At 41.9% G+C, this 22,669-nt stretch overlaps 1 protein-coding gene across 3 annotated transcripts in view; it reads right to left on the bottom strand.

Annotated features, from left to right (window-relative positions):
• Positions 1 to 10,032: 10,032 nt before the first annotated feature.
• TTC4 (tetratricopeptide repeat domain 4) overlaps positions 10,033 to 22,669 on the bottom strand; it is a 47,950-nt gene continuing 35,313 nt past the window's right edge. For all 3 annotated transcript variants that reach the window (XM_088461871.1, XM_088461872.1, XM_088461873.1), the window contains exons 7-11: positions 19,414 to 19,500; positions 18,165 to 18,370; positions 14,898 to 14,982; positions 12,075 to 12,157; positions 10,033 to 10,286 (exon numbers count right to left, since the gene is read on the bottom strand). In XM_088461871.1, the coding sequence (XP_088317997.1) occupies positions 10,184 to 10,286; positions 12,075 to 12,157; positions 14,898 to 14,982; positions 18,165 to 18,370; positions 19,414 to 19,500 (564 nt within the window). In that variant the 3' untranslated portion in view covers positions 10,033 to 10,183. The remainder of the gene's footprint in view (positions 10,287 to 12,074; positions 12,158 to 14,897; positions 14,983 to 18,164; positions 18,371 to 19,413; positions 19,501 to 22,669) is intronic.

Raw genomic sequence — 22,669 nt, 5'->3', positions numbered from 1 at the left:
GCGAATAATGTAAGCACAGTGGGAGGACGCAGTGAGGGAAGGGGCGGGAGGAGCACGGGATGGCGCTGGGTGCCGAGACACCTGATATATAATATATATATAAGTATATTTATGAATGTTTATGTATCAGGTGTTCACGCTAGGCTGTTTTAGTAGGGCGACGCGCCCTGCCCGATTTTTAAAAGGCAAAATGCGCCCTGTCCCTTTTAGCGGTGCCCTGCTAAAACAGCCCGGCCGCAGCCGTTCTTCCGCGAGCGTGATAGATGCCGTGCGTATGCACACAGCATCTATTCACATAAAGGAAGAGCTTTGGGGAAGCCCGGCACCTCCGTAGGTGCTGGGCACGCCCCCATTAGTGACACCACGGTCTGGGCATGCCCCCAACAGTGACGTCGGCGGGGCAGCGCCACCTTCACCGGCCAGCCGTGCCCCCTTATCGGGCGAGTGTGGGTTCACAGGCGCATGCGCTTGTGCCCCAGTCCTGTGCGCCCTGCTCTCCCCTAATCCTAGCAGGAACACTATGTGTATATATATATATATATATATATATTATTATGTACATTTTTTTTAAACATATGCTAAGAAATATTGATTTGTATTGTTTTAATATTGACAATATATATATTTTTTTCAAAATACTTTAAAAAATAATACACTTTGGTAATATTTAGGGACAAATTTATCAAATATCACATTTTAGACCCGATATAATTGAAATTTCTTATCGCTGTTATTCGCAGTAATAAGAAATTATTTACCATGCAAATGTATAAAGAATACACATGTGGGGACATGGGCTCCTAAAGGAGCCCATCCCTGCAATGTGTCAGTAGTGAAGTGATCACATTATCGGTCACCTCACTACTATATCGGGACCCCTGGCACGCTACCGTGCATACGTGGTGAGGAACCCTCTCCCAGTAAATTTAGCAAATTGTAGCCCATAGATTACAACGGCTAATGCCATCTGAGTACCCTGAATAGGAGGAAATAATATTTTATAAACTTGGAACTTTCCATCTGTGTGGAATAACACTTTTCCTGAATATCCTAAAATTAGAAGCACAGAATTTATTTTTCTTTTGCATGTATATTGTTCTAAGGTTTGATAATAGCTTTTGATTTCTTTGGGTGCTCTGGTATATTTGCGCAGTGAAATACCATATTGTTCATATGGCTAAGTCAATACGTGTTATGTTTGGTGTCCGCGTATAAACACCAAGATTTGTTGTGGGATTATCTGCTAGGGGGCACCAGCCCAAATTTTGCCTAGGGCACCAAATTGGCTAGGGCCAGCTCTGCCCCAAATTTAATTACAATAATTGTTTAGTTGAAAAATAATTGTTGTTATCTTTTTTTTTTTTTTTTTCAAAGTGCCCTCAAAGTACCCCAAAAATCACCCTTTTTTTTTTTCAAAGTGCCCTCAAAGTACCCCAAAAATCACCCTTTTTCCTACCCTTTTTTTTTCATTTTTTCTTTTAATTCGTTTGAGATTAAACGAAAAAAGCTTTTCTTTTTATAATTATCTTAAATAATTTTTTTTTTAAAAAGCACAAATTAGCTATTTGACACAATTTCAAAACCTACAGTAACTTCCTAATGGTCACAAACAGCCTCCTATACGGTCCCACTAACAAAATTATCCATTTGGGGGGTCCAGGATGGTCTCATGCATTTCTTGCAAATCTTATTTGGCAGTCAATTCGCACCCCTTCACTGCAAGTAGTGCAAATAGACATTTTTTATTAGATTGTAATAAAGCCAATGTAATAAAGTCACAGAACATGCAAACTGGCATGTTTTTCATACTCAAAAAATACTCAAGATTTAAACTTTCATCTAGGTGTTTCCTGTTTTGAAACTGCAACTCAATCAATGTATTAGTGTGAGAGTTTTAATGCTAAACTCTCGCATTTTCTAAACTCTCATCCTATTACATTTGGCCCTACATGTCTGCAATGGGCAATAAAATCAACTACACAAGCCACAGTGGCTGGTAGGATATAGCGCTGTATAACCTGGCCTGTGGGAGAGATATACAGAGAGACTGGACCCAATGTTTCCCGGAGACCTGCTTGCCTAAACTGGCTGCTGCTCAGTTCTGAGGGGGTGGAGGGGAGGGAGGAGCAGCTCAGGGAACACCAAGACCGCAGTAGAAAGGCCCCCTGAGCTGGGGGAGGGGTTGCAGGGATAGTGCCTTATCCCCTGGCTGACGTTTACCACTGGGTCCCCTGGCCTTTATAATATGCCTCTGCACCAGTATCGTTATGCCCAGGTGGTCTAGTGGAGTAGTGGGCGAGCCAGTGTCTACATCAGTGCCTCTGGTCTGTCTCCTGAGACCGGAGGCAAGACTGCACTAAGACGTGGGTCCCTGCGAATGGGGTTCCCCCTTACCTGTCCCCTGGATTCCAGGCTGCAGTCTGGGGTCCAGGGAGCCTGTTAGCTAGTCCTCCTCGGAGCCCCGCTTGGTGTCACGGCGCCGGAGGGGTGATGGGGCGTCAGCACAGACGTCTGGAGGACAGTCTGGTGCTGTTCACCCGTTTGATAAAAAATAAAAAGTAAATTAATCATAAAATAAAAGCTTGGGCTGCTTAATGCAGCCCTCTGTTATAATGGTGGTCCAACTCCTGCCGGACACCAACGAAACTGAAGTGCCCTCAGGCTGTGGGCGGGGCATAGGGGGAAGGACCGGAGCATCCTGGGATTGAAAAGCTTTGCTGTTGGTGTCCGGTCCTCCAGGTCCCACATACACCCCAATGTCTCCCTGTGGAGCCCTATGGACCCTGAAGAAGAAATATAGTCAATGAAGACGTCATTTTCTATAAAAGTAGAAAAGTGGGACATGTATACTGGTGCTGTATTAATGAAAAGTAATTTTTTTAACTTGCAGATGGAAGTTCCAAGTGGTTTTTCTATCAACTTTTTACAAACTTGTATGTACATTGTAAACACTCATACTGTAAAGCCGATAAACTTGTGTTATAACCGTGGCCGGCAGCACCGGTAAGTGCATCACTGACTGATCAGCTGCACAGACCGAAGGGTGTCTGCCAGGAGTGCCTAAAGGATGCTCTGGCGGTGCCGCAGCAGTGATCCTAGCTACAGGAACCGTTCCAGGCCCCCTGCTAGCCATAAGCATGGGACGTGCAGCCGTCGCACACCCCTAGTTACTGTCCTCTATATTGCATATAGAGAGATTTATAGTATCTTGCTGTATGTTCTATCCCCCTGTATGGCACTACAGAACTATTGTGTGACATATACATAAAAGATAATAATCACTTGGACATTACTTGACAGTCATGTACTACAGTTATTGCGTTAGGCAAACTTGCAGCTGAGTAGTTCTCTAACAGTTACTATCACAACCCATCGGACAATGACAGTGTAAACAAGCATAGCAAAGCTTGGTTACTCAATAACAGGGGCTAGGTGGTAAATATACAGCATACAAAACGACATACTACTGTGCTCAAGGGGGCTGTCACAAGACACTGCCATAGAGAATAAACAAAGGAGGCTGTGAAAGTCATAGCCTTCCTATGCTGTATGGGGGCTGTCTACAGAGGGGTTCTCTCATTAGCATATAGTAATTGGCCTAACAGGGTCTGTTTTGATTAAAAAGAAAATGTAACTTGAACATAACTAAAAAACAAACAAACAAAAAAAGCCCATCAAGCTAAACAACTATTGGTCCATTATCAAACTACACTGTATGGTATGTGCTGTCATTTTATCATTAATCGCCTGCAGACCTGACCATACATCTGGACCTGTAAGTGGGGGCCAGCATAAGATTGTGTCTGCTGGGTGCCCACTATCCATGTATGGAACCCTTGATCCTTCTGTTTGTCATGGATGCTGCAATAGTATCCAGGGAGGCTAGAAAGACTGTAAAGATACATTTGGCCACATCATCCAGAAGTTAAAGGGGAACCCCACCGTTAGTGAATCATATTGTTCGATGCATATTTTTAGTGCCCTTATATACTACAGATAACTACATAAAGAGGAACTGGAGTTACTGTAACCTAGTAACCATTTCCAACCCGAAACATCAGTACAGAGTAAATACCCCATATAATTAGTGCATCTCCTGTCTTATACACATGTGCGCATATACAGAGGGGAAAGCCATTACAAGTTGAGTCTCCCATATCCAAATATTCCGAAATACGGAATTATTTTGGCATGAATGAGATAATGAATCCTTTGATTTTTGATGGTTCAATGTACACAAAATTTGTCTAAGGCACAAATTATTAAAAATATTGTATAAAATTACTTTCAGGCTGTGTGCATAAGGTGTATATGAAACATAAAATTAATTTTCATTTCTGTACACAAACTTTGCTTGAGCCACAAAATTATTGAAAAGATGACATGCAGGCTGTGTGTATAAGGTGCATATAACACATAAATGCATTCTGTGTGTATATTTGGGTCCCATTGCCAAGATATTTCATTATGATATACAATTATTCCAAAATACGGAATATTCTGTTATCCAAAATACCCCTGTTCCCAAGCATTTTGGATATGGGAGACTCAACCTGTATATCCGTTGCCCTTCCTTTGGGGGGTGATTCAGTAGTGGACGGAATTGCAGCTTTGCAATTCCGTCCTTGCAATTATGCAAAAGTGTCTCCACCACTTTATCTTTCTCCAAGGCTTAGTACATAGACCCTTAAAAGTATATTGTAACAATAGCGATAAAAGAAAATTGGTGCAAAAGGCACTTCCTGGGCCATTCACACAACCGCCACGTGTGACATACTGATATTCACAGTGCTATACAGCACACAGAGTGACCACTATAAAATACAGATAGCATCGCAGTGACAACCATACAATACAGGCATCATTGCAGAGGCTGCCATCCAGCAGAGTCAGCATCCCAATGACCAAAATTAGGTAACTCAGTGATCGCTATGCAGTACGGCCAGCATCCCAGTGACAGCCGTACCACACAGAGAGCATGCAAGTGTCTGTAGTACCAGACAGACAGCATCGCAGTGACTTATGCACTGCAGAGAGCATTCCAGTGTCCACCATATAGAATAGACAGTATCCCAGTGTCCACCGCACTGCACAGACATTATGCCAGTTACCGATGTACTGCACAGACAGCATTCTAGTGACCACCGTACCACACACACAGCATCCATCATAATGCACAGATAGCATATCAGTGACAGTCATAAACCACAAACAGTACATTGAGCACATAAGTTATATGTATGTATGGTGCAAATATTATCTAAAAAATAAACACCGACTCTATAAATACAAGTGGCCCTGTGCCGGTCATTTCAAAGATCTTCGATTTAAAGATCTTCATTGTCTTCAGTGCAAAAAGCATGGACAATTTATTTATAGAAAGAAGGGGTAAGTATTGCACGTACATTAAGTAATAATGACATTATTTTTCATATAGACATGTAATCATTTAATATTTCAGAAATTATAGTGTTTTATAATGAACAGGAAAGGTAGAATCTGTTTATGCAAATGCTCAGATAATGTAACATGTAGATGGAAAGTCCATTTCAAAAGGGCCTCATCTTATGTAATTGGAGCCAATTCATATTGGACAACTAGGGAATCATTTCATGTTATGGTTATTTGCACAGATGGGGCTGAGTCTGAGCCCCACACAAAGTGGCTGTAATCACAGGCAGCTGCGGAAGCCTGATTTACTAGCTTATGCGGGGATTCGTACGCCTGCTAGCGGGAAGCCACGCCGTCCATTGACTCTATGCCAGACACCGCATCTGTCATCAATAGTATCTGCACTCACATCAGCTACATTATAGGTGCAATAGATCCATCAGACACAGGCTTCCCTTCCCCATATGCAGGACTCAGAATGGCACAGAGCTTTTGATAAACATCCACGACACTACCACACAGGGCGATTCCATGCGCTTGCATTGCTGCCACTCCGAAACTCCCAACTTTATGGAATGATAGATCCAAGAGTTCTGTGCAACGCAGAATAGGACAGAGATATCCAAAGATGCGTAAATTCATCTGTCTGCTGTATGCAAGAAGTTGCCGTTTGCGCCTGAGTTACAGATCAGTCTAAGAATCAGGCCCATAACCTAGAAAGACCAGTTTCTGTGCAATGCAATATTTTCGGCATCTAACCGCAAAACCATCCACTATCTCCACTTTAAGGGCGACATGTATTAATTACCGTTTCCATAGGTGCCGGAACATTTGGGAGGGGGGGGGGTGGTGTCAAGGGGTGCCACACCCCTCACATTTGAGAGAGGCACCAGTCAATGCAGGGCAGGGACAGATTGCCTAGGAGGCCCAGCGCCCCCCTGCCTCCGTCATTCGGTGCTGCAGCTTTACCAGACTGCCGATGCCTCAATGGTTAATGGGGCCCAGAAGCTACATGTAGGGTCACAAAGGCATGTACTACTCAGCTCTGATTGGTGGAGCTCATCACATGCTTTTCTTACTCGTGGAGAAGATCAGCAGCAGCCTCATGGGAGGATTCATCACAGCGAGGAAGCAGTGCCTGCTGGGCCAGTGTAACAGTTGCTGAATGCTGAGGGCTGTGATTTTTTTGGAACAATGGAACCCACGTAATGAACAGAAGCAGAGTGGTATTTACTATGTTGGTTACACATATACAGAGGTATGTAACATGTCTAACTTATTACAGGATAACGTTTAGGGCAGAGGTTCTCAAACTCGGTCCTCAGGACCCCGAACAGTGCATGTTTTCCAGGTCTCCTCACAGAATCACCAGTGAAATAATTAGCCCCACCTGTGGATCTTTTAAAATGGGTCAGTGAGTAATAAATACACCTGTGCACCTGCTGGGTGACCTGGAAACGTGAACTGTTTGGGGTCCTGAGGACTGAGCTTGAGAAACACTGGTTTAGGGAAACTGAATTTGCATATTTTACAAACTCACAATACATTCGTACTATTGACACCTCCTATAGGTTTTCCTCTACCTTCTCCTTTGCTGGGAGTGAGTGTATGTGGGGGGCGTGTGGTTTGATTGGGTGAGTGACTGTGCGTGATGTGTCACTCAGCCAATCGGATTGCAGCAGACACTGATCAGGAAACTACTCAGCATTCCAAGCACAAGAGCTGCAGCATTGTGTATACTTAGAGGTGAATATATCTTTAGATTGAAACTGGTGGCCCATCCAGTCCAGCCCATCAGTCCAATAGGGACCAGACCAAACCAAACCTGCCTGGACCACTAATGATAGTGGGTGGAGCTCCAAAGGAGAAGGGCCCACTGGGGATTTATCCAGTCCATTCTCTGCCTGCCTGATGTGCCACTGCGCTGCTATATAGAGGGCAGGAGAAAAGTATGTGTGTGTGGGGGTAATGGCTCTGTTTGCCACCCCTGGATTGGCCCCTGACGGAGCTTACATATGAAATATACATATAGAATGTACACTTGAAAATGTATGTATAGATCGAATATACAATTCAAGTATACTGTAGAATGTACATAAAGGTGTGAATTTACTAAGCAAACCTTTTTAAAGCCGCTGCGTTTTAGACTGCTGTATTTAAAAGAGGCATATTATGTTTTGTAATTAATGTTATTGCCCCTTTAAATCCAGTAACCAAAACCACCAAAGATGTGGCAGCTTTTAAAGGCGCCACTTAGGAAATTTACCATTTATAATGTATGAACAGATTGTACATATAGAATGTTTTTATAGAATAGAGATATACAATGTACAAATAGAATGCGCATATAGATTGTACATATAGAACTTACATATAGTGACTGAAATGTGGCCCTATATAGGTAAACACAAAGTAATGGAAACACAACGCTGGAAAACAACCAAAAAGTACAAAAGAACAATAATTGGTTATGGTAAACAATAGTACACAAAAATATATGTAAATAAACAATCACACAGGGAAATAAAATGACCATACAATAGCTTTATACTGTACCAGGTAGTCATTTCTGTTTTTTTCCCTATGCTGTGTTTCCATTATTGTATGCTCTCATATAATTTAGTTCTTACTACCAGAGTCTCTAAAATTTGAAAAAAGCCCAATTGTGACTTTATGAAGTTTGCACAATATACTTTTATGGTCACGCTATTTGTGTCTGCCATTGAGCTCTGGTGCCATTTGTTAGGAACTATGGTCACGAGCGGCTGTTTTTGCTTCTGTGTGGTATAGCTGACCTGCTAATTATGTGGTTTGTCCCTGACACATCCTCTACCACACAGTTTCTCAAACTCGGTCCTCAGGACCCCAAACGGTGCAGGTTTTCCATGTCTCCACACTGAATCAAGTGTAATAATTAGCTCCACCTGTGGACCTTTTAAAATGTGTCATTGAGTAATGATTAGACCTGTGCACTTGCTGGGTGACCTGCAAAACGTGAACCGAGTTTGAGAACCGCTGCTCTACCACACTATGATAAACAAGGTGCAGATTCTGACCACAGGTCATATTGCCAATGACCAGAGAGCCAGGATGACTACCTATTGTTAGGGTAGTGACTTGGACACTTATCCATGTGTGTGACAGTTTATAATTCTTGCTAAAGCCATAAGTGAACCCTATCTACTGTATATAGAAGCTAATTTCCATACATACAATTTCACCATACAAATGGCAGAATTTACAGAGAGATGAATTATATAGTAATATATAGATTAGATAGCTATACTAACTGCACTGGGAGATATTTGATACAACCTTATGATTTTATCGTAATAATGGGGATAACCATCTTTCATAACAATAGGAACTTGTGAGTTGGGACAAATGTATGACGACAGGGGGCCTGATTCAGAGCCGGACGCTATTTGCGAACGTTCGTTCAGAAAAAGTGTCCGGCTATTTAAATTGAGCGCTCGCTCTTTGCGGTCTGTTGACGCCTCTATGTCTGAGCGAGCGAACGAAACATGCGCTCGCTATTTTGTAAAGACGTCCCCTGGCCGTTCGCATCATACGTCATCTCCGCTACTTATTAGATTAATCGAGTACATCGAAAGGCGTCTGAACTGCTCGCAGTGCTTGTGGTAGGTTTTACTTCCCGCAATCACTGCGAGCAGTTCAGGCTAAAAGACAACCAACTGACGTGGTAGATGACGCTGCTTTGTTAATTATGCACTCCCATTAAACGCCCGTTTTGACCGTTTGGCACGCCTGCGTTCGGATCTCCACTCCCCGTTTTCAAGCACCTTCCCGTTACCACCCACAAACGCCTCATTCTGTCACTCAAATTAGCAGGCCCTCGCTGTTTTGCGAGCGCACGATTTCCGACCGCAATGACTGGTTAGCGTATGCGCATTACGACCCATGCGCATGCGCAGATGTACGAACATCGCTCGGAGCGAACGAGCGGCCGCTTACGAGCGGCTCTGAATCAGGCCCAGTATCTGTTGTTTGTAGCAGTTAGTAAATAGCAGCGGGAGGTAATGAAGTGTTGGACCTGTACAGCCCTCGGAACTGGATCACAGCTGGTAAGTCTAATTTAGTGATCAATACATTTTGTTTTGGCTGGTAATGGGACGGTATAAGTATAATGGGTCTGGAGGGGGCGGGGAAGCTGAAGTTACCTGACAAATACCGGGTCCATTTATTTACTGGAATTAAATACTTCATAAGGTCCATACACACGTAACGATTGTTACCAACGATTTTCTGAACGATTTTCTGTCAGATTTTTGAAAGTGTAATGAACAATTTTTTGAATTACAAACGATTTTTGTAACTTCCCTTAATGAAAATCGTTCAGCTGGTCAGTCAGAATGAACTACAAAGTACAAAATACAAACGGGAACGCACATGAACGATAATCGATCATCGTTATAACTCAGAAACTGAACGATTTTTTCAACGATTGAATGATAACGGCGTCATTCTAGTTAAATCGTTCAAAAAATCGTTACGTGTGTATGCACCTTTAGGATTTATTTTTCTAGTTTCAGTCTGTGTCTTTCAGCAATGCATTTATATAAAAAAAATATGTTTTTGTCATACAAAATGAATTAAATGCAGCTCTATAACAAAAAAAAGTAAGTTGTAAAAATCAGTATATCTATTAAAACATAGCAAGGATAGGAGTGGACACTGGATGCCTATATAGTCACAAATATATCTCTTTTTAATGTAATGTGCAACTGTTTAATGTAATATCGGCCACAGTTCGTAGTTCATACATCAGTCATTAGCATATCCTAAAAACGTTTTTGTCTGAAAAATACTTCACGCTGAATGGACTCTGCTTCACCAGGATTAAAAAAGAAGGTGTTCCAGCTTTCACATGAAATCTGTGGATACACAAACAAATATAACTCACTAATACATTTCAGTCTCAACCGCAGCAACGTAATAATGCCAGCTTAAAAATGATTACTAAACATAGATTATAAAGGGTTTTTATTTAAGAATGCATTTACAAATAACGCTATAAGAATCTACAACCTGCTATGTCTTTGCTGTGGCAGGGAGACTGAGAAAAGAATTTCTGTTTAATATTCATTTTTATTATCTCCTGAAAGATTTGAAAATATTATTTGTTACTTTTATATCAGATATTTGACATTATCCAAACTCACAAGTGCCAGGCAAATAATGTGCATAAAGAAATGACTGCTGCCTCTAACCTTTATTTCTGGCAATGTATTAATATCTTGATTATTACATTATTTTGTCCAGCTTAAAGTAAGCTAGCATTACAGGGAAGCAATTTTGTGTACTGTAAAGCACACAGGGCGCGAACACACCTGCTGTAGCCGTAGCAGCCTGCTTACTACCTCACGCTGATGCGAGTACTCGCCTGTCTACGCCAATTATCCATCTATCTTCATGTGGATGGCTGGGCCACCCACTGTTTTTCCGTCCGCAGCTGTTATCATTAGTGTTGGCACTCATACCCAACCACATGCTGGGTGCAAGATATCCGTCAGAAGGAGGCATCCCACCTCCCGCTAACATATCACCAGACTAACGTATCACTATTTTATAGAGGAAGCATTGTCACTCTACAAGATCGATAAAATATTATATAATAAACCCTCCATTTTCTCGATCCCATTTTTCATTTGGAACCTTCAGTGGTCAACACAAACACCTCATAGACCACACAGAATACCATTCACACACTAAAATACATTGATTCACAGAAAATGACACACCCCACCACCAAAAGTGCACTTGCTTTAGTCACCCTTCATAAATTATAATACCTCTATTCAGGAAACGGGACGCCTCCAGCCTAGAGCAGCTAAAACATTCATGACTTGGCACCAATGAGCGCAGGTCCCTACACACCCCACCTGCGTCGGCAGGCTACAAACCAGCAGGTAAGTCAGTCCTCTTGCCCATGACACTCCCACGAGATGGAGCAGTTCTGAGTGATCGCCACCCATTTCTGCCTGTGCATACGCATGGTGCGGCTCACAGTCTGCCGTTACCTTCTAAGATGCATGTGCAAGTATCTACCGGAGCCCAACTCAGACTCAGGGTCTCATTCAGACCCGCTCGCGAGCGCAAGACGCTCGCAAGCGGGTCGATGGTACCCGCATGCGCACGACAGAGGGAGCTCCGTCGTGCACATGCGCGAGACCCGGCGAGCGACGGGGTAGCCGTCGCTCGGGGTCTCGCACCAAAGGGGGCGTGCTGTCGATGGTGAGTGACAGCACGCCCCTTTTGGTGGGCGTGCCGGGGGCGTGGCTGCCAGACGGAGGCGTTCCCATGGGAACGCCTACTGTCTGGGTCCGGCCCCACTGACATCACTAGTGATGTCAGTGGGAGTGATTTTGGCTCTAATAGAGCCAAAATCACTCCAGGGCTTGCGCCAGCGAGACCCTACCGCAGGGTCTCGTCGCAAGCCCGATGGTCTTGACCATCGCGACCATCATCATGGACGCTCGCATAAGCTGTGGGTGGTAACCCACAGCTATGCGAGCGTCAAAGAGGCCGCTCCAAATCTAGGTAGGAGGGCCCTGATTCAGAGCAAGCGCTCTGGTCAGAGCGTCTGGCTCTGAAGCAGGCCCTAAGCCCTATAATCTGCTCCCTAGATCCAGGGACAAAGAATTCGAGGATAGAAGTCTCACCTGCTGTTCTGTAATGTCTGGAGTAGGGTGTTGTCTGGATTCACCTGGTGAAAGGACTGAGATTCCTCATGCTCAAAATACACCTGCAGAGTGACACACAGAAGCATTTAGGGAGACATCGGTCTATAGTATTAAGTGAGGTTATAGAACAGGATTTTAAAAATATACACATAAAAGGGATGATTATTAGGATCTCTAGAATGTTTTCATGTAGCTTTTCCAACATAACTTGGATAAATAGCATTAGCCGGTATAGGGGCCGATTATGAGGTGAGAGTAAAGCGAAAAGATCGAGTTAAACTGCGTTCACAATGAGACGACCGGGATTCGTTCAGACTTTCCCGACGATTTCCCTTGAGCCCAGAACAAGCCATATTGAGCGTACACATACTGCAATCTTGAAAACGACTGAATATATCGTATCGTTTGGTCATATATACGATTTATCATTGTTGCTGTACACTCTAGAACAACCATCTCTACGTTCACTGGCTGGGAGTGGAGTGGCAAGAGGCGATGTCTTCAGAGGCCAAATTGGAACGACATATTGTCAGGACGTCTGGTTGGCCGTACACACTAGGCGATGTGCGCCTTATCGCTAGCGATGTCGTCGGGTTTTATGTGCAGAACAACAAATTTTACAATGTTGCATGAGACCGCAGGAGTGCTCATATTGAGTGAATACACTGAGTGATGTAGGCAATTTGTCTTTACATAACGGCAATTCGGCCCGACATCGCTCCAGTGTGTACCCAGCTTAACTTTGTGTCTGGAACAAACCAAGCTGCGATGCAAGGGGTGTAAATACATTTATTTTTTTGCATGCAAGGTAAATATTGGCTGCTTTTGCAAGTAGCCCACAAATACTGGGCAGCCACAGTTACTGGTTCTTTTTTTTTTTACTTTGCTCCCAACTCAGAATCAGGCCCACAGCATGTGTTTAATAGATGTTACAGTTATAGACTGAGCAAACTGTACTCACCAACGCTGAAATGTGCTCTGACCCTATGGAGGAGCCCTGCTAATCACAGCCTGATACAGGCGGGGCCACGTCACACCATCTCCAGCTGTGCCTCTCCCTGTCCCCGCTGTCCCAAGTGGGCCGCAGTGTGCAGTTGGGAGGGGGAGTTTGGGGGTTAGCAGTGAGCAGAGATTGAATAGATGTCGTATGCGCATGGCATCTATTCACAGTCTGGGGAGAGCTTGGGGGCAGCCTAGCATCTCCGCGAGTGCTGATGGGAAGAAGGGCTTGCCGTGACCCTCTTATCGGGGCACCCTGCCCGATCAAGCAGCTAGAATGAACACTATGTATATTACACAAAACAAAATAGTGCTGTGCTAGAACACAAAACAATACAAATAATATAACTCTGCCTATTATATAAATGCTTGTCTGAAAAACACAGCACATGACATAAAAAGATAAAAGTTATAGGAGGGCATGCACAAACCAAGATAAAGTTATACAAAGGCTGAGTACAAGTGTAACTGGTGAGGCTTTGTGCTGTAAAAAAAAGAGGAACGAGTGATCCTGCACAAGATCTAACATGTCATAATTAGCAGTATTACAACATAGTATACCAACAATAATGGGAATTTTAGAATAATATCCAAAAATATACAGAATGTTGGTGGTGCACCCCAGGGCTTGTAACTCAACTTAATGGGTGGGTTTTGTCAAGAAGCAAAAAAAAACCTCTTTTTAGGGGGCACTCTTATTTAGAATTTAAAACATTGTTTTTATTAGACATGCCTTAAAAAATATCATATTGTTATCTCTATGGTGAAGAATAGATACACTGAGAAGCCCTATCAGTATTATCCTTATTATACAAAAAACAAAACAAAAAAAACAACATATACAGTAATTTTAACAAAGCATGTAGAGCTTAATTCTCCCTTATAATTCAGTATATGGGCGAGAATATTTCTATGGTAGCACCAATGCTTTGAATGCAAGTGCTATGCCAGAATAATTTTTAGGCGTATATAAATTGTTAATACATAGTATGTTATCCCAGGTGACCAAGTTTCTCTATAGGATTGTTCTTTGGTACATATATCAAACAATCAATTTATAATACAGCATATGTTGCCACAGGTAAAAATGATAGAAAATAATAGAAAAAAGTAATAAGGAACAACACAAAAGAAACCGTGCGTGGTTAATTGCTGACCTGTTGGTAAGTCAGAAATATGTAATATCAGTTTAGATAGTCTAAGAAATCCTATTTTCGCAAGATATGTACAGCAGCTGCATATACAATAAAAAACATATTGTCACCAAAGTTGGTTTGATTTCATGTAGCCAGGATTTTACAATATCCTGAACAGGTTTTCAGGATTCAACAGGTTTTTTTTTTACCATTAAAGATAGGTCAACAGCAAAAATTCTCATCAGCAGTTTTATACCATTAAGATGACACAGCGGCAGATAATTACTTAGAGCAGAAAAAGACTTGCATTGATATAGCAAAAATAGCATAAAAAGTTGATAAAGTTCTGTAAAATTTAGGATTTAGTCGCATGCCAGGTTTTCTGGTTTTGGCTGCCTTTTTCTACATAAAGAAGCAAACACTAGTAGTGACAGTTCATGAGCTCAAATGAAAACAAAACCTCTCAGTCATACTAAATGTGTATAAAAGAATAATCTGAGCCTGGCAGTCCAGCTACCTCTGCTTCCTTCTTGTGTGGAAATGTTTTAAATCATATATAAGAGTGCCCCCTAAAAAGAGGTGGGGTTTTTTGCTTTTGGTTTTGCTTCTTGCCAAAACCCACCTATTATGAGGCTTTGTATTGGCTTCTCCTTTCTGTTTTACTTACCTCCAGATTGTGTGCGAGGTATTTTCTCTCTGCATCCCAAGGAGGCAAATCCTGAGCAAACATTTCATTCAGGTGATCAGTAAACCTACAAATGCACAGACACTATGAGGAAGCAGACTATGCCATGACTACCCAAGCAACACCCAAATACTGAAATACAGAATTAGTCATCTTGTGGACCAGCAGTTTGAGTTTTGTAAACTAGACCAGAGTCAAGTGATGGTTTTCAAAGACTAAAACAGCTTTCCTAAAATCCGGTCTAATCCCAATATTAAAAAGGTATTAAGGTAAATGATGTAGAACATAATTTTGTGTTATACGCAGACAATGTTTTCTAGACTATGGGCCTGATTCAGCAAGGATCGCAGTTGCTAATACGCACGCAATCGGCCGAATGTTGTGCTCTGCGCATGTGTACGCATCGAAGTGCGCGAACCGGCCACTGCGATTGGGACTGTGATCACAGAGGCTATGCAGACCCATCGCAGAGTGATTGACAGGAAGTGCCGTTTGTGGGAGGTGACGGGGAGGGAGTGATCATTCGAACGCAGGCGTGCCAGTGCATATCAGTGCCGTTGCAGGAGCGTACACAAATTATCCATTGTGTAGCCATACGCAGCCTGAGGTCTCATAGCGTGCGTGGATGTTAGCAATATCTGAGTGAGGTCAGGGCTTGTGCAAGTGTGTGTATGGGTCCGATGGTACTCGATTGTACCGATGATTTCGCTATTCTGTTAAGCATTACGGATGTGTGTATGGTAAAGTGGGCGTCCTTATGCAGTGCTGCGTTTGCATTCTGATCGTAATGGATTTTCTTGCTATTGCAGTTGAGTTGCATGCGTGCGCAATATTGCGATCCGTAGTGAGTCAGGCCCTATGTCTGATCCGAATTCTTAACTCTCTCATCTATTTAAAGAGATTGAAGAATATGGCAGCCACTAGGGTTATAAAGTCAATACACGAAAAAACAGAAGTTCTGGACCTTTACATTCCAGGAGACCCAAAACATACATTGGAACATAGTTATTCATCCCAACGGCACAGACGACAAATTCGATATTTAGGCGTTAATCTTGCTAGAAATTATCATCAATTATTCCAAGCTAACTATCCCGAGCTTTTAGAGCAATCTAAAACGGATGTCGACAACTGGAGTGGCTGCTATATTTGTGGATTGGTCGGATCAATGCCGTTGAGATGAACCTATTGCCGCGATTAATGTATTTATTTCAAACATTGCCGGTGACGGTCCCTTCATAGGTTTATAAATATCTACATCATATCACTTCCCAATTCATATAGTCCAAGAAGCGAACTAGGGTTGGACGTGACATTTACAAGATCACACATCTAGGAGGTGGCTTAGGTCTCCCAAACGTCAAACTTTATTACATTGCAGCCAGGCTCGCTCAGTGTGTCATGTGGAGCCAACCGAAATCGGAAAGAGAATGGGTTACGATTGAAGCATATGCTATCTGAGCAGACTTGCCTTCTACTTTACTATGGCTTCCTCAGTTGTCTAGACCTAAACTCGTATCAGCCCACCCGGTCTTATCACTCTCTTTAGAAATATGGGATCTTGCTAATCGACGACTTCATATTGCTCCGCACCCGAGCGCCATAGTTCTCTTGTTTGACAACCCTGACTTTTGACCAGGCTGTCGTCCCGCTTCTTTTAGGCATTGGCAAGCTGGAGGGGCGGGGATTAGGGTCTTGAATGACATTACTTATGACCTGATATTTTCCACATTTGTAGACATTCAAGACAATTTCAATATAGCACATAAACACTTTTACCAATACCTATAGCTAAGACATCTTCACTCCACTATGAAACATCGGCTCACTAGTAGACCACTAACCGTTTGCGAACCACTGTCCCTTCGTGGCACTAGTACTAAGGGTCTTATCTCAGCATTATACTCAGAGCTATCACAATCTCGCACTGACTTAAAAGACCCACATGAATTGGCTTGGGAGGCGGTAATAGAAGAAACCCTGGATACTGAGGATTGGGCTGACAACTCTTCTAACGTAGCGCCTAGCTCCATATGTGTACGTATAAAAGAAAATGCTTATAAACTCTTTTACAGACGGTATTGTGTTCCATCACGGCTGCAAAATATGTTCCCATATTCTACGAATTTGTATTGGAGATGTGGCACTGATATTGGTACTTTCTTGCACACTTGGTGGACCTGTCCAAAACTTGTTTCTTTTTGGAATTAAATTAAATCTCTCCCTCACACTTTGGTAGGTATAAAATATTCCTTTTAATCCTAAATATTTCCTATTGCCTCTCTGTATCCCAGATGCCACGCATCACCAACACAAACTTGTTAGACATGTTATTTCAGCAGTTACCAGCTTGGAAAACAATGAAGGTCCCTACAATATGGAATACATGACAAGCATTTTACTTAATTCTTCCAAAAGCTTTATTAAAATATGGGACCCTTGGACTTCAAACTTTGAGACTCCCCCAGCATTCCTATAAAGCTGGGTCATGAAATTTCTATACGTTAGTTCTATTATGTCCATCCTTGTGCATACATTGGGTTCTTCAGATGGAGGTAGAGTTATATAGGAATCAAGTTGGGTAACAACCTTCTTCTCTTTTCTTCTCCTCTTTCACGTGGTTTACCACTTCTCTTTCTTTTATCATTTTACTTTTTCCCTTTTCTCTCTATTTTTATTGTTCTACAATTTAGATGAAAGCAGTTTATGCAACTACTTCTTATGCGAGATGTTAATTTAGGTCACTTTTTGTCATCATTTGGCAAATGTTTTAAATTACTTTTCTCTGTTATTAAGTGCCTTTGCTGTATATTTTTCATCTATTGAATAAAAAACATTATAAAAAAAAATAATAAAAAATAGCCTTCTACTCTTACCAAATTTGATCATATAATGTAACATCCAGTGTAAGGAACTGCACAGGTTGTGACAGGTGCAGGGTGCTAGAATGAACACTATACTCAGGATTGGATGCTCAGTATGGAGTGGTATTATCCTACCAGTCAGAACACTTTATTAGCTACATAGAAGAACCTTGATCGATCTGGATTAATAGAATGAGAGGGTATACGATCCTCCAGCTTGTGACACTGAACAGCATGGGATGGAAACTGGCGTGACTGAACCTCATATGACATGGTAGTACCCTTTATCAAGGGATCCTAACACCTACCAGGCATTGGAATTTGAGATAGGTGTCAGATAATACACACAATAGCTACCACTAAGGATGTGAAGCATGGTTCCTACCTAGAGTCCTCTTGAAACGAAGAGATGAAGTCTGTCTGACTGTGCTCTGGATACAAGAACAACACTGGCCAATTAAGGCGGCCACTCTCATCCAAATTCACTTGTGCTCCAGTTACGTTCTCTGAGCAGGAGAGGCCATCCTGTAACACAACAGATGTCTCCTCTTCTTCCTCGTTCCGCTCGGCAAGCAATTTTATCCCTCGTTCCTAAGATAAATAATACCGACCAACAGAATAAAATAGCTCAGTGGTTCTCAAACTCGGTCCCCAGGACCTCACACAGTTCATGCTTTCCAGGTCCCCTAGCAGGAGCACAGATGTATTCATTACGCATTTTAAAAGACACAGGTGGAGCTAAATATTTCACTTTTGATTCTGTGAGGAGACCTGGAAAACATGCACTGTTTGGGGTTCTGAGGACAGAGTTTGAGAACCTGTGAAATAGCTGACTTCCAGGAGAGGTGAGAGAGGGGTGCAAGCTGGTATTGGGAATACTTTGGCTTTTGGGGGTGGGGAGGGGGAAATGAGACATAGAGATGTGCTTGTGCAAATGATTACAGGCTTGAAATTAGCAGATGATCTGAAATCCTTTCTTGTAATGGCTGACAGGAAATAAGGCAATATGTCCCCCAATCTCTAGCAATCTGATTTAGCGTGACATAGATCCATATGTCCCCCAATCTCTAGCAATCTGATTTAGCGTGACATAGATCCATATGTCCCCCAATCTCTAGCAATCTGATTTAGCGTGACATAGATCCATATGTCCCCCAATCTCTAGCAATCTGATTTAGAGTGACATAGATCCATATGTCCCCCAATCTCTAGCAATCTGATTTAGAGTGACATAGATCCATATGTCCCCCAATCTCTAGCAATCTGATTTAGAGTGACATAGATCCAGCTTCCAATCTCTCACTTTGTCAGTATTATGATGTCATTTTTTCATGGCTAGTGGTGTAAATGCACCATGGCTTCTCCCGCAGGTGCCTGGAAACTTCCTCCACGCTCTCTTCTGCCAAGATGACCTTTATTTCTTTCAGACATGCAAAGCGCCTTCCGCCAACAAGTAAAACTGCAGCGGGTGGACTAAACATTTCAGGAGACCCGCAGGATATCCTTAAGACCAGACCCCAAAGCCACTAGCAGCTAAAGGGTTAATCTCTAGAACTTTACAGTTAAGAATGACATTTTCTAACCCCGGTGTTCCATCACGTCTTTATTCACCAAACAACATCTAAGATACTCGCCTTTATTGCACGGAGGAGAGATTCCTTTTCTGTCTGCTTCTTCTTTTCAGCCTGTCTCATCTTCCTGGCGTCGCGCTCTGCAGCTCTCTGTAAGCAGAACGTACATTTTATTTCTCGTGCTCCGCATAATAAGATAACTCAAACACTTCCATGGTCTTAGAGAGAAAAGAAGAGGAGAGATAAAGTACCAACCAATCAGCTCCTGTCATGTTACGGGCTGTTTGAAAAATTAGTTAGGAGCTGATTGGTTGGTACTCTCTCCCTCCAAGGCTTAGTACATCTCCCCCTTATTGAGGCTAGAAGCTGCTGATGACAGGCATTTTGCACGCACAGCAATGTTCAGCCTATGACATGGGAAGTGCATTTTTTATATTGGACATTAGCACGCCGCAATCTTCCTATTATAGTTTTGTTACATGAAAACATTGCGTCACCTCCACTCCCTTGTTCTAACAATATCTTTTTTAGTGAGACAAAGATTTAGATACAAACATGTAATCAGATAACATATAGTTACTGTAGTATACATAGTTTTCATAGTGATACAAAAATGGCATATTAAAATACAAATACATAAAACATTTGTTGAGTTTTATTTGAACAGACATTACTTAATTGAATTGCCATATAATGAAGATATAGAAAGAAATGTCAGCTTCATTACGAATTTGTCTAATTATGTATAAAAAAATACAATCAGTATAGATCACTGCATGAAATTCAAGAACATGTTCCATAAGAATAGAAAAGTCTCAAATTTTTTATACTTTTTGAAAATAAAGTAGTATTTTAGAGTAAAATCATATTAGAAAAATGAGGGAGAAATATAAATAAAAAAAAAAAAATTGAATAAAAAAGAGGAAAGGAGGGAAGGGGGGGTGAGCGGCCGAACCAGAGCGCGGGGGAAACCACACCCCCCGCACCAGCCACGCCTCACAGACAAATTAACACGGTGCATGTTTTATAACTTAAGGCAGGGTGTCAGCGTAATTAGTATGTGCCTGCAGCCACTGTGTTGTTTTGAAACATTTGTATATCATATTTTTAATGTCGTTAGGTTGAGAAGCTATATATTTCTCCCATACAATGAAAAAACGTTTGACTCGGAGTTCCTTCTGAAGCGAGGCCTCTGTCCAGTCCATTTTGAAAATAAAAAAAAAAGCTTCTCCTCAAACAATTTAAGGGATGGTGGGATAGGGGATATCCATTGCTGCAGGATACTCTTACGGGCCACATTGGATACTATAGTGAGGATTTTCCTATTTTCTAGAGGTGTATGGTGGCCAGACCCCAAATAGCCCAAAACTGCCCATTCTGGGGTTAGAACAAACGATTGGGAAAAATGAAGATTTATAAATTGAGTGATGTGACCAAAACAGCTGGATTGGGGAGCAGCTGCAGAGGCAATGGAAGATTGTAGCTGGACATTGGCCACATTTGGGGCAAGCTGGGGAGTCCGACAACCCCACCACATTCGCCCGAGAGGGAGAGACATATCCTCTGTAAAATATTTTGTATATCATTTCCCTATATGTATTTGCTGGTGAGGTTTTCAGTGAATAGGAAAGAGTGGTTATAATATCTGAAATGTGAAGATGCGGAAATTGTTCCTGCCATGACGATATGCCCGTGCGATGTGGTTTGGAGAAGCAAAGTGAGCGGACCAGTGAGTAAAAATGGGAGATCAATTTAGATGTTTGGTTTGGTCTTAGAAATGACGGATCCAATTTATTGGTCCAGTCATTTTCCGATAAATTATGTAAGGTCGTGTTTGCATAGTGTTGCAATTGAAAATAGGCAAAAACATGATTTTCGATAAACCTGAATTTATCAATCGCATTTTGGAAAGATAACGGTTTCCGAGATGGAATATCCATAATGCATCTAAGTGAAGAGAGTCCCTTTCTGGACCAGGAGCAGAAAGGATAGTCAGAGCTGCCTTTTTGAAAAGCTGGGTTTCTATTAAATGGCAAAAACAATGAACAGGAGGGGTTCAAATTCCAAGCCTTCCTTATCCTGAACCACACTGTTCTAGTGGACATTAGCAGTGGCTTTTCTAACACTGTAAGAGGGATATCCTTTTTTGCCATATGAAGAAAAGCCACTAGGTGAGTGTCAGGTATGAACTGTTGTTCTAATTCAGAATTAGTATAATTATTATTAGAATGTATCCAATCCCAAATATAACGACATATAGTCACCTGATTATAAAAAGCCATATGTGGGAAATTAACACCTCCCTCTTTTTTTGTTTTTTGTAGGATTTTAAGGCTGATCCTAGGTTTATTGCCGTTCCATATAAAGCGACGAAAAGTGGTGTTCAAATTTTGTTCATCTTTATTGGTTAATACTATTGGTAAAACTTGTAAAATATATAATAATTTTGGGAAGGATATCATTTTTATGAGTTGTGCTCGGCCCAAGAAAGAAAGCTGAAGATTTTGCCAACAGTTCAGTTCCTCAGGGACTTTGGAAATTACCTTTGTGATATTAAGTGAATATAGTAAGGAAATATTTTTTGGCAATTGAATACCTAAATAGGGAATAGAAGTATTCGCCCATTGGAGATTTAAATTAGCTGCCCACCGTGGACATTGAACTGGGAATAAGGCCATAGTTATTGATTTTTGGATGTTAATAGAGAAGCCAGAGATTAGGCCAAATTGAGATATCTTAGATATGACTTCTCTCATACTATCTTGAGGGTTAGAAAAAAAAAAGGAGCAAATCTTCAGCGAAGGCCAGAATCTTCAGAGATTTAACGCCTATGGGGATACCTTTAACATTTTTGAGATTCTGCAAAATGCGTAGCAGGGGGTCTAAGGCTAAGTTGAAAAGGAGAGGGGATAAAGGGCATCCCTGCCTTGTTCCTCTAGCAAGGGGAACCGGGGCGCCTAACAAGTTGTTAACAATTAGTTTAGTTGTGGGATTGTCAAATACCTTTTCTGCGTCAAGGCTTAACAAGACATTTTGTGAATCTGCACAATTCTTAGATGCAACAATAGCAGAAATAGCAGATCTAATACCTAGAACAGAGTGTCTTGAATTAGTAAAGCCTAGTTGGTGATGGGTTAAAAGGGAAGGCATCAGTGTTTGTAGTCGGGTAGCAGTTATTTTTGCTAATAACTTAAAGTCTTGATTTAGGAGTGTAATGGGACGATAGGACCCCACCAGCTCCTCATCTTTGTTGGGTTTTGGCAATAGTATAGTGTGGGCTTCGTTAAAGTCTGGGTAGGTGGCCCCACCCTTTATAATA

The sequence above is a fragment of the Taudactylus pleione genome, unplaced genomic scaffold, assembly GCF_031769625.1.
Source record: "Taudactylus pleione unplaced genomic scaffold, aTauple2 ptg001123l, whole genome shotgun sequence".
Classification (NCBI taxonomy): Eukaryota; Metazoa; Chordata; class Amphibia; order Anura; family Myobatrachidae; genus Taudactylus; species Taudactylus pleione.
This window is presented reverse-complemented; position numbering and strand designations above follow the sequence as displayed.